We start from the raw sequence: 12015 nt of genomic DNA on the forward strand, positions 1-12015 counted from the left end.
AAAGCTGAACTCGTAGCAAAGTTTCCTGTGCATCAGCTTGCACCCTGCGTATTGGTGGCGGGCTTTTTCCGTGCGGGTGGTCTTTGGACGCTGGAGAGACGCGGAGGTAATTGGATTATTCCGCCTGGGTACAGCCCAGATTTCTGTTCCGGAACACGCAGCGAGGTGGGCGCAGATTTTGCCCGAGAAAGGGTGGGTAATTAATTGACACGCAGTTGTATCGCGCACAGCAGTCGGGTGACTGCCAGACTCCGAGAGCGCGTGTTTGCAAGGCGTGTCTGGTTGTCCGGAGGCAAAGTTCCATGACTTCTTTCCTCTTTAGGCAAGACTAACTGGGTGCTCTTCCCTCTCGGGCTGACCTCCGAGTCTCCGCTATGGACAGCGAGAGTGATGTGGATTTTTCTAGCAACAGCTTAACCCCTTTATGGCGGAGGCGGTCAACTCCTCAGCCTCAGTTGCTGGGCCGGAGCAAGCCGAGGCCCCAGTCGTACCAGAGCCCCAGCGGATTGCTGATCACGGATTTCCCAGTGGAGGACCGAGGGACGCTCCCCGCGGTGCAGACTCCTACACAGCTACCCACCGCTTCTGAGGGCAGGACCGTCCAGGGGAACCCCCTGCTGCTTTGTACTCATCGTAGGGTGGTGACCAATGGGAGGACAGTCTCCCCGGAATACAGAGCTGTTTCTCCTCGGCTCCGACGTCCCAAGTCTCCCCAGGCTCCCAAAGCGTTTTCAGGGGGCTCCCCGAAATCCCCAGCAAATGGCACAGTGACCTCGCCCATGCCGCACCCGCTGCGCCCCCAGCGGACTCCTAACTCGCCCGCTTGCTGTAGCCGGGAGGGAGACCTGACCGGATTGACCACCAGCCCACTGCTTTTGCCTGCTGCAAATGGGCTAATCCCTAACATCGACTCCCCAGGCTCTGGGTCGCAATCCGGCCAGACGACTAAGGACCCTGAGCCGGGACCCTCGAAACTCTCTCCTGCGCCCCAGAAAAGGTCTTTGGAACAAAAACTCCCCCTCCAAAGGCTGCCCTCACAGGAGAACGAGCTCCCAGAGAATCCTTCAGTGGTTTTGAGCACAAACAGCCCTGCTGCCCTCAAAGTGGGGAAGCAGCAAATCATTCCAAAGAACCTGGCCTCGGAAATTAAAATAAGTAAATCCAACAGTCAGAATGTGGAGCCCCACAGGAGACTCCTCAAGGTGCGTAGCATGGTGGAGGGTCTCGGAGCACCTCTGGGCCCTGCAGACGATGAGGGTGAGGCGGAGAACGACGTGGACAGCCCAGGGTCTCTGCGGAGAGGCTTGCGGTCCACGTCCTATCGTCGGGCGGTGGTCAGTGGCTTTGATTTTGACAGTCCTACCACTTCAAAGAAGAAGAACAGAATGTCCCAGCCTGTTCTGAAAGCAGTGATGGAAGACAAGGAGAAGTTTTCCAGTCTGGGAAGGATGAAGGTAAGGGTGAGCAGGAGTGTCACTCATTAAGCCAGGCATTCACCAAGCCAAAAGCGAAGGTGTTGGGGGTGGGGGGAGGGGCACAGAGGAAACCAGAAGTTATCGTTCTCTTTCAATTCTCGTGTTGATCAGACCTGTGCACATCTATCTCTTGGCCATTCTGTTGCAGGCAGTCACAGCCAGGTTAATGCAGCTTGGTGGGAGGAAGTAAAACTCTTACCACTGTTTTAACTTTCTAAACTCAGGCAGAATGGCAGAATGTGGGGGGCAAATGTGAAAAAGAAATACAGCAAATTAGGTACTGGCTGAGTGAGTCCTGAACACTTTTAATACAGGTAGCTGAACAGGAGGTGGAGAGCGGGTGTGGTACTCTTGACTGAATGGTCAAAATGTGTGGGGCCTGTTTAGAGGTGTCAGGGGTTGCTGATTCATCACAGCTGAGACAGGAAACTACCCATTTCTTTTGAGCATATTGATTATTTTAATTATTGAAAGTAATTCATGCTAATTACTTACTGAATTTTTCTTGGAGTAGTGATAATATAGTAAATGCCATCCAGGTAAAATGTGAGTTTTAAAATTAATTGCCAGAATCACAAAAGTTACAAATGTTTGTCATCTTTGTTGTTGCTTGTCTCTGTCGCCACTGTCAGTGGTTGCATTTTATTCCCATGTTGTGTCCATTTATTCTTGAGAGCATTTAACAAGTTGGTAGCTCAGAACTTCAGATTCAAGTGAACTCTGTTCCCTGATCGAGGCCTAGAAATTTCATAGGTTAAAATACTGCCAAATATGACATAAAGAGATAGGGAAAACTAAAGAAGGACATTTTGGAGTGTGTATGTGCTGCTTTCTCCAGAAACAAGACAGATCTCAGCAGAAATTCATTTTGGCAGCCTCAACTTTCCTTGGTTAATCAGAGAAGTGGAACCGGTTTGTACAAATGTCAATATGTCATAGACAAGTAAGGCTATTTTATTTTCGACCTCATGGCCTTAAATTACATAACATTTTAGGTGGTTTTTATCCCCCACCCCCCAACTCTGCAAGTATAGCGCAGCTCAGTTTAACAGTGATGGTGAATCACCAGTAGTGAAATGAGCTGCTTGCTGGTCTTTTGAGGATTCTCAAGCTGTTTTGCTGGGGTCTGTGGGATGTTGTACATTTTATTTTACCAGTTTAGTGAATTGTAGTAGTCAGATGAGTGAACTACTCAAGGGATCGTCTGCTGTATGCTTTTGGAAATCTAATGAATGTAACAACAAAAGAAGTAATTTTCTTAAAATAGCTGTATTTTCTGTTTGGCTCATTCATACATAGTTTGCTTTGCTTTTTCCTTTTTTGCTTGTTTCTTAGAAAAAAATGCTGAAAGGACAAGGAACATTTGATGGGGAAGGTAAGCATTTGATTTTCCAGACTTTTATTGCTGTTTCAATGTGGAATATCAATTATAAGTTGAAATCCAACCGCAGTAACAAAAACACTTAACATGAGAAAAATGTCCAACTTCTTCCCAAATTATACAGTATGAATCTCTGCACTAAGCTAAATTTTCATCCAGTAATACCAGCAAATGGAATTAACGGCATTCTTTGTAAACTGATAACTTTGTCAGCCAACATCCTGGATTTTTAATTCTTATCTACCCTGGCTCCATCCCCGCCTCCCTCAAAAAATGGACAAAGAGTAAGAGCCAGCTCTAGATTTTGAGTTAAAAATCCTGAGTTTGGCACTTAAATCTTAAGTCATAGTTCCTTTGACTTAATATTCTTTTCTCCGTATTTCCAAATTTTAGTATCATTACTGACTTCCTATTTGCTTATCAAGTTTCAACTTGGGGGAACTCTAACTGTCCTGGCTGATACAAACCTATTCCTAAGAATTTGTAACCCGTATAGTATTTTTGTGAAGGATCACAAAAACAAAAGCTGCTCAGCCAGGTGTTCAAACCCTAATCAGATTAGAGGACTTTGTATATACAGACGGGTCAAGTGTCAAGTAACTGGAAGAGCACAAAGCAAACAGCCCCACCTGCAGCCTTCCTGGGGTGGGAGGAACATGGTGGAGGTGAAGGTAGTTACTTTCTGTCATGCTTTGAAATGTTAAGATTTTCTAATCTTTCAAGAGTAATGAAGAAGGGTATGCCTCTCTATAAGTAAATCTACCGTAAAATCACCCAGAGATATAAAATACGTAATCTTAGGTGATTACAAAATATTTCCCTATGTAATTCTTATAAAAATCCGTTCCCTTGGAGCATTTAAACATGACCAGTTCATAAAAATGTATTCATTGCACCAATCTGAGGTGCAACGAATATATAAAATATATGATATTTTAGCTGGTTTGGGCAAATTCATCTCTCTGATTTTATAATTGAAGAAACTGGGAGCTTGGAGAGATTTAGTGTCTTGCCCACCATCGCATAGCCAGTATGAGGGCAGATAACTGGTCCTGAGTCCATTTTGCTTACTCTTGAATCACTTTATGACCATGAAGTAAACAGAGTATCTACCTAATAGGCATTTAGAGAGATGGTTTGCATCTTCTAGAAGTTGACATTGATTCTGGGATCTTTGTCTCAAAGGGTTAAAAATGTTGAACTTTTTTTTTTTTTTTTAAGTCCGAGGACAGACTTTTTATTTTTATTTTTACATTTATTTATTTATTTATTTATTTATTTATTTATTTAATTAAAAAAAATTTTTTTTAACGTTTATTTATTTTTGAGACAGAGAGAGACACAGCACGAACGGGGGAGGGGCAGAGAGAGAGGGAGACACAGAATCGGAAGCAGACTCCAGGCTCTGAGCCATTAGCCCAGAGCCGGACGCGGGGCTCGAACTTGCGGACCGCAAGATTGTGACCTGAGCTGAAGTCGGACGCTTAACCGACTGAGCCACCCAGGCGCCCCTTTACTTTTATTTTTTATACGTAGTTGTATGTTGTTTCCTTTTATAAGGAGCTGTTTCTGTGCACTCTTTGGTCTCTTCTCAATATGATGGCCTGGAAATTTTCACAGATACGTACATGAGGAATACAGGATTCTTAGAGTTAATGACTAAGAAGAATGTAGCTTAGGATGAGGTGCAGTAGAGTGGTGAGAACCTGCCAACCAGGGACCTGGGTTGTCATCGTACAGTTTCTGTTCATCAGTTGTGTGACATTGAGCAAGCATCTTGACTTCACCAAGACTCAGTGTCCTCATGGATGAAATGAGGCCAATAATACTATTGCCTTTGTTGTTGTGAGAATGAGTGAGTAATCTTATCAACAATGTATGCATGTTTTGTGCCAACCACTGGTACTTTAGAGAACACTACAGAGGTGTGGTAACGCAGTCTTTACCCTCATAATCTGTTTTACATATGTAAAACCATCAGAGAACAGTAAAATCTTGCATCGACTCCAGTATTACTTTAGTCATGGTGCATATAGAACATGCAGTAGTTGATGAAGAGGCAGATGTCTGTTTTCTTCGGTAGGTGGGAAAGGCATTTCAAAGTCAGTAGGTCCCAAATCAAATTCATGATCTTTCCCTCTAAAGCTACATCTCCTCAGGCGTTCCATCTCCTGCTGTGCAGCTGTTGGGACCTGCAGACGTAGGAAACATCCTTACCACCTCCCTTTCTCTGACCCCCATCTCCAGGCCATCCTCAATAGCCCATCTCCATTCTTGCATAGCATCCTAATTAGTTCTCTATGCAGCTAGTATTTTGCTCCAACAATATAATCAAATCTTTTCCTTTCCATGGATTCCCTTTGTAATCAGGATAAAATACAATCTTCGCAGTGTGGAAGAAATTCAGTTGTTTTGTACTTGGGATAAAATCCAGTTCTTTAACATCGCCTGCAAATCTCTGCTTGATTTAGACTATCTGGCTCACCTCCCTAAACCCACCTAGCACCCTTTGTCCACTAGACACCCATACTCTACACATTGACTTTTCCTTTGTTCTTCTAAGGTATTATGTTTCTTTTTGCCTCAGGGCTTTTGCATATACTTTTTCCTTTAGCTCTGAAGCTTCTCAGCTTTCAGATCTTAGATTTTTCTCAGTAACACCTGTTTGACCACCGCCTACCCCCACCCCCCACCCCGCCCACAAGAGGTCACACCCTGCTGAGAATCTGTTCTTCAAGCACCCATATAAAAATCATTCAGTTTATAGGTACGTATATGTGCAAGATTATTTTGTCTTCAACCCTACAGTGACTTGCCTTCTCCGACTGAAAATCAGAGTCCTTTCCATGGCATTGAACAGCCTACGTGATCTGCCCTCTCTTCATCTCCAGCCCCCATCTCTTAAGCTTCCTCCCTTCCCTCACCCTGTTTCACCCATATAGGCCTCCTTGCTGGTCCTCACACATAGAGACATACCAAACAGACTCCTGTCCCAGGACCTTTGTACTTGCTCTTCCCTCTGTTGGGATGTTCTTTTGCCAGCTGTAAGATGTCTTGCTTTCTCACCTTTTTTAGATTAAATATCACTTTGGTGAGGCCTTCCTAAACCACCCTATTTAAAATCTACATACCCTCATTGTAACGTTGCCCCCTTTCCAGGTTTTGCTTTTCTCCATGACACTTATCAGCATCTGACATACCATAAAAATTACTTGTTTATTTATTATCACTCTTTGCTCACTCCAATGTCCGCTCTATGAAGATTGAGATTTTTATCTTTTTTGTTCATTGTATCCCTAGCAGTTGTTGGCATCCAGGAGGCATTTTATAAATATCAGTTGAATGAATAAATGAGTGAGTGACTTGGAATATTTTTCTCTTCCTATTTTTAGCTTGTAAGGGCACAAGAAGTTTCATTTATTTTCCATTTGCTCTCAGCCCTTGGCACATTGTAGATATACAATAAATGTTGGTTAAATAGGTAAATGAATGGTGATGGGCTTTGAAGGAAAGGTAGGGTATGAATTCAGTCTAACCTAAAGAAAAACAGTGATTTAATAGGCATGGCTATCCTCTGTGGGTGGTAGACAGAAACATGGAAACTTTGCTTCCATTGGTATTTCATGTATGGATCCCTCCCATTCCCCTGTAGGTGAATTGGGGACAGAGCTGTGTGAGTGAGAAAATCACTTTTTGGTGATCACTTTTCTTCAGTGATGAAATCCATTTGTTTCCTTGTTGTTCATTAAACTGGAGCCCAAACCTTGTATAAATATGGATGTTTAGAAAAACTAGCATAAAGATGGGGGCAATTATTGACCTGTAGGGTTTGTATTTCTTAACAGAAAATGCTGTCCTGTATCAGAACTACAAAGAAAAGGCTCTTGACATTGACTCTGATGAAGAGTCGGAGCCCAAAGAACAGAAGTCAGATGAAAAAATTGTGATTCACCACAAGCCACTGAGATCCACATGGAGCCAGCTTTCTGCGGTGAGTGTTTACCTTTTTCTTTCCGATCTGTGGGCATGAAAAAACCAAGCTGTGGAAATTAGGTCTGGATGTGGTTTTAACTTTTTCTGCCAATGATCTTGTAACCCAGAAGAGAAAGACTCCTCTTCTTTTTAGATTGTGAAATGGGTCTTGAAAGTCTTCAGGCACTGGTGAGAACATGGACTTTAACGCTTCTGATTGGGAAAATCAGGTTTTGATAAAATAAGGTGACTTGACACTAATATACTATGCTCTGGAAGCTTTTCCTGCTCAGTATCTTTTCTTGTTTTTAATTTTTTTAAATTTTTATTTATTTTTTATTTTTTATGTAGTATATATGTAGAGGTAACTTAATCTATCCTGAACTTTATCGTAATTATGGCTGTATATACAGTTACGTGTATGTGTATCTATGCACAATAGGGAGTTTATGACAGTTTTTCCTTGGACATTTCATTTGATATAGACACAATTATATGTTCTTGCAGTTGATTAATGAATGGCATTCTGTTCCATATCCCTCTGTGCATCTTTTGTGTGAGCCTGTCTGATACTTATTTTGTGTCGATGAGTAATTTTTCCTCTCTGCATCAAACATCTTTGTTTATAGCCATAATTTCTCTTCTTCCTGGTTTAACAAATGTCACAGTGTGCAGCTTAGTTTACTTGATAGGAGTTTGGGCACAGCATCTGTGGGCATCTGATGCATTACCAAGTAGAAAGGAATTCCCATGGCTGGCTTGGGTGGTGGGAGCATTGCATCAAAAAACAAGCCAGTACACCTCTGTGAGTCCCTTAGGCAATGTGGGAGCAGAAGCGATTCCCTCTTAAGCTGAAATGAGCATTGTTCAGCGTCAAGAATATCATATATTTAGGGATTGCACCAGTATAAGAAAAGGAGTTGTATATGTTGGAGCTCATAAACAGGGATATGGGAATGGATGTATGGTGATAACGAGAATGACTTCTGGTCAGGTTCTTCCTCCTCTCTTCTACTCTCTGTTGGAATTCAGAATTCTAGAAAACTAGCCCTTTCCCCCTGTCTCCCTCCCAGCCCCTAATTCTGTTCTAAGGAGAATTTATTCATTTCCAGTGCCTCCAAGCTGTGGCTCCCTTAGTATTATTCCACAGATTAAAATGTCCTGAATTAAAATTAAATTAAAATTCCCTCAGATTAAAAGGGCAGGTGGTGTTACAACTGATGCTGGTGAGTGTGGAGGATGAGGCCTGGTGGGGACTGTGGTGAACAGGCCTGATGGAACCTGAGCAGCGGCCACTTAGGTCACGCCAGCCCTGTGTTGCCAGACCTTCTGACATTTAGAAAAGAGAAAGCCGAAATCTGGATTTTTTTTTTTTTATGAGTATTATCCTAATTCAATTTTAGAAATTTTAGAAAAATGATGTGTGAGGCCAACAAAGGATTTATGGGCCAGTCTTGTCTCCTGTGCTAACAACTTTGGAACTTTTGTGATGTTTCTGTGATTTTCGCTTGTGGTCAGGTGGTCACACCCATCCACAGAACCAGCATGTTGGCAGCCTTACACCCTCATCTAATGATCTCGTGATAGTAAATCCCTGAGCACATATGTGGAGAAACTGGTGACAGGCCCTTAGAGGCCATGCTAACTCTAAATGGCTGTCATTCCACTGTTGGTGTGGGCCATTTGGTTGAGGATCCTCAAAAAGAAAGCTGTGGATTTTTTGAGTTCTTCCTCTGTGGTGGCGGCAGCTGCATTTGTTAGCACGGGCCTAAATCTTGCTGTTCTTCTCTGCACGCTAAACAGAAATGTGTGTTTCCGTGTCACTCACACTCTGATCCAACCTAGATTTAGTGCTGAAGAGCAAGCTGCTGTACTTCCGCCCCCTGAAATTTGGCTTTCATCTAGATTAACAAATGCATATTAAAATAATACTCCAGGACCTACTCCGTACAGCTTCAAATATGGGCCTGCATTTCATTTGGCCAAAGATAAATCGATGTGCCTTTTGTTAACAAGACTGCAATCAAAAGACTCTCTGGTGATAAAATGTAAAGCTATAAAGTGGCTTCTAACTTTGGTGTGTGTTATCTTGGATTTCGGTGTTTCCAGGAGGCTTGTGTGTATTTATTGTGTTGCTTGGCAATCACATTTAATCAAAGCAGCATTGGACTTCGCCTCTTCCCATTCTTAGGCACCAGATTGCATTTCCTTTATGCTTTTTGTGTCTCCTTTTCACATTTAAAACATTTTACTTTAGTTTTCTACTATAAAGTACTTGAAACATGCGGAAAAACTTAAAAATAAGTATGTGTAATAGATTTCTGGGTACCTGCCACCCACATTGAACAAATGTTACCATTTTAACATCCAGATCTCCATTTCTTAAGGCAGATCCAGTTAACCACCCTCATATCCAGCACTTTGCTCCTTTCTGCCTTCCCAGAATAAGTACTGCCCTGAAGTTCTCTTCTGTCCTTCCCACGTGGGTTTTCTGTCCACTAAAGAGATGCAAGCAAGCAGCTCTGGCTTTTAGGAAAGTAGATATTTCAGTGGCAGAAAGTGGTCATTACTATTTTAAAAAGCCTAGCAGTTGGTATGTCCAAGTTGCAGTTAGGAGCCTAAAGAGAGGAAGCTTTGTGAGTTATGACCAATGTCAGGATGTTTCCATAAGGGATCAGCACCTCCATTTCTCCATTTGACCTCCTGCCCTAATCCTTCCTTGTAGCGGGGCCACAGTGTTTACGGTGGGTTTCAGAAAACATCTGCTCTTTCCATGCTTCCCTTTAATGTGCCAAATTAGTAGGGTAACCTGCATCTAATCTTGCAGGTATCACTTTACTTACAAAATTTTTTTTTAATGTTTATTATTTTTGAGCGAGAGAGAGAGCAAGGGAGGTGTAGAGAGAAAGGAGACACAGAATCCAAAGCAGGCTCCGAGCTCTGAACTGTTGGCACAGAGCCCGATGCAGGGCTCCAACTCATGGACCATGAGATCATGACCTGAGCCAAAGTCAGATGCATAACTGACTGAGCCACCCAGGTGCCCCTTGCATATATCACTTTAACACAAAACTCTTCTTTGAGTAAGGCCTTGATTCTAGAGAGTAGGACAAGGGGTTTTCTGGCAAAAGGTTAAGTCTCAGTTTGGCATCTATTGACTTTCTACTTGGGAGGGGTGTGTGTGAGCACACATGTGCATTGGCTGTTGTTGGTTGTTCTATTTTCTAAAAATCTCTTTGTTGCAAACACCTGCCTGCCTCCTGGGATGATGAAACCTTTCTTACCAGTTGGCCGTGAGAAGCATTCAGTATGCAAAAGGCTCTTCAGAAGTGCAGCAGTTTGCAGTAATTTATGGTTGTTACACAGCTCTTTAAGCCTTCAGTCCATAGTGTAGTGTCTTAGTGTGCTTGCTTTTGTGTCTCCTTTGGTTCTATTGGACAATCACACAGGTGACAAGTGTCCCCGTTTACATTGCTGGGGACAGGTTTAACTGTAGGGTTGTGATTATCTAGCAATGAGGGAGAATTAGAACTGTGTAAGAGACATTTAGTTGGGCCTCAATGGCATAGAGAGTCTAGCTGCCACGGACTTCTCCAGTCGGGTTAAGGTGAATTGATGGTGATGAACTCAGCATTGGTGGCTGTGCCAGCAGGTTCTCCATGTAGAGGTGGCTGTTGTCCTGTGGTCAGGAATACAACCTGGGCTCCTTAATTTCATAAGATGGTGACAGGCTTGCTCTTCATTCACTTGATTGTCAAAGTGGGCAGACCTCTCCGAGTAGGTAAAAGTAGGTAGAGATAGAATGTCTGCATTCCAGGGAATATAACTCTGTGCTTCTCTTCAGGCCTTCGAGAACACTAATATATGAGATACAATTTTCAATTATTATGGTTCCCAGTTTTGAAGTGCAAAGGGTTTGAGGTTTTGAGCCAGGGAAGTCATTTTTAACCTCTAGGCATCTGTGCCGAGACTAGGAACCTGCCCCATACAGGTATGTTGCTTGTGACTCACCTAAAATGGCAGCATGAGGACTAAGCCAACAGTTCTTGGATCCCTAGGAAAAGCTTGAGGTCTGAAGAGAAATACTGATGATATTATTAGTCTGGGATGGAACACTGAGTGCTTGTTACAGTTAGTGCCGGGTGTGTAGCCAGCTGAGTATTGGACGCAACGAGAGCTTCAGGATTTCCCTAAAGTTCATCCTTCACTGGGATCCTGGAAGCATTTACAATATTACCAAAAGCAAAAGATAGATGTTGACTGGAGTCTTTTTGTTTTTTATCACAAACACCCCTCCCTTCCCTGAGATCACACACTGTGCATGTACTAAAAAATGATGGTTGTGAAACCAGTGTTTGCTTTGTCAAGATCAGCGACAGCACCAAAGCCACCCTCGCCAGCCATGCCCTGACCCCATTTATTTGCCATGGGGTGTGTTTGTGTAATTTCCATCACCTTGACATGCCAGGTACCTTTGAAAAGGGCGTTCAGACTCCTCAGGCAAAAACAAGCACGCAGGCAGACTTTCTGCTGGAATTCAACACCTAATATAGTCATCCTCTTCTGCACTCTTCATTTGCACTTGCTGACATGGGGCTTTATCAGTAATCTTGAATCATTTTGAGTATCTCTTTAGGTTGTTCAGAAATGCTAAACTCTAGCGAGGAACTGATTTTTCTGTTTTCATCAGTGTTCAGCTGTGCGTAGTGTGGCCAACGGCGTAATGGGAGATCTGATGTCAGGACTTCAGTCTCTGAGCCCTGGCTCTGCTCTTAAGATGCACAGTTTGCCGCTGGACAGCTTTTGCGAACTGCCAAACGAGAAAGGACGATTTGAAAAATGGTGACTTTGACATACGTGTAATTTCATTCAGTTGAATATATAACAGACACTTTGGAGACTTAGCAGTTTTATCTGATGGGACTTATTCTTTTAGAATTTATATTGTGTTCATGGTGAGAAGACGTACTATTTTCTACTAAAAACCAGAGCTCCACAGATGTGATAAACCTGAATATCATCCTGTTTGCAGAAATGCTTAATGCATGGAGAGGTCATAGAAAATTGCATTCTTTTTCCTTACATTTTCACACGTGTCTGAATTAATTTTCAGTTCAGTGACTTGCATAAAATAATCTTCAGTCATATAATTTTCTATTTACCTTTTGCAACATAGCAGTCTCATAA

General features: G+C 42.7%; 1 protein-coding gene across 3 annotated transcripts in view; it reads left to right on the plus strand.

Moving 5' to 3' along the window:
* Positions 1–285: 285 nt before the first annotated feature.
* ARHGEF26 (Rho guanine nucleotide exchange factor 26) overlaps positions 286–12015 on the plus strand; it is a 128727-nt gene continuing 116997 nt past the window's right edge. For all 3 annotated transcript variants that reach the window (XM_025913370.2, XM_086674559.1, XM_086674558.1), the window contains exons 1-3: positions 286–1454; positions 2811–2850; positions 6702–6847. In XM_025913370.2, coding sequence (XP_025769155.2) covers positions 375–1454; positions 2811–2850; positions 6702–6847 — 1266 coding nt within the window. In that variant the 5' untranslated portion in view covers positions 286–374. The remainder of the gene's footprint in view (positions 1455–2810; positions 2851–6701; positions 6848–12015) is intronic.

Source organism: Puma concolor, chromosome C2 (genome assembly GCF_028749965.1).
Source record: "Puma concolor isolate L17-30 chromosome C2, mPumCon1.1.hap2, whole genome shotgun sequence".
In the NCBI taxonomy this organism is placed as follows: domain Eukaryota; kingdom Metazoa; phylum Chordata; class Mammalia; order Carnivora; family Felidae; genus Puma; species Puma concolor.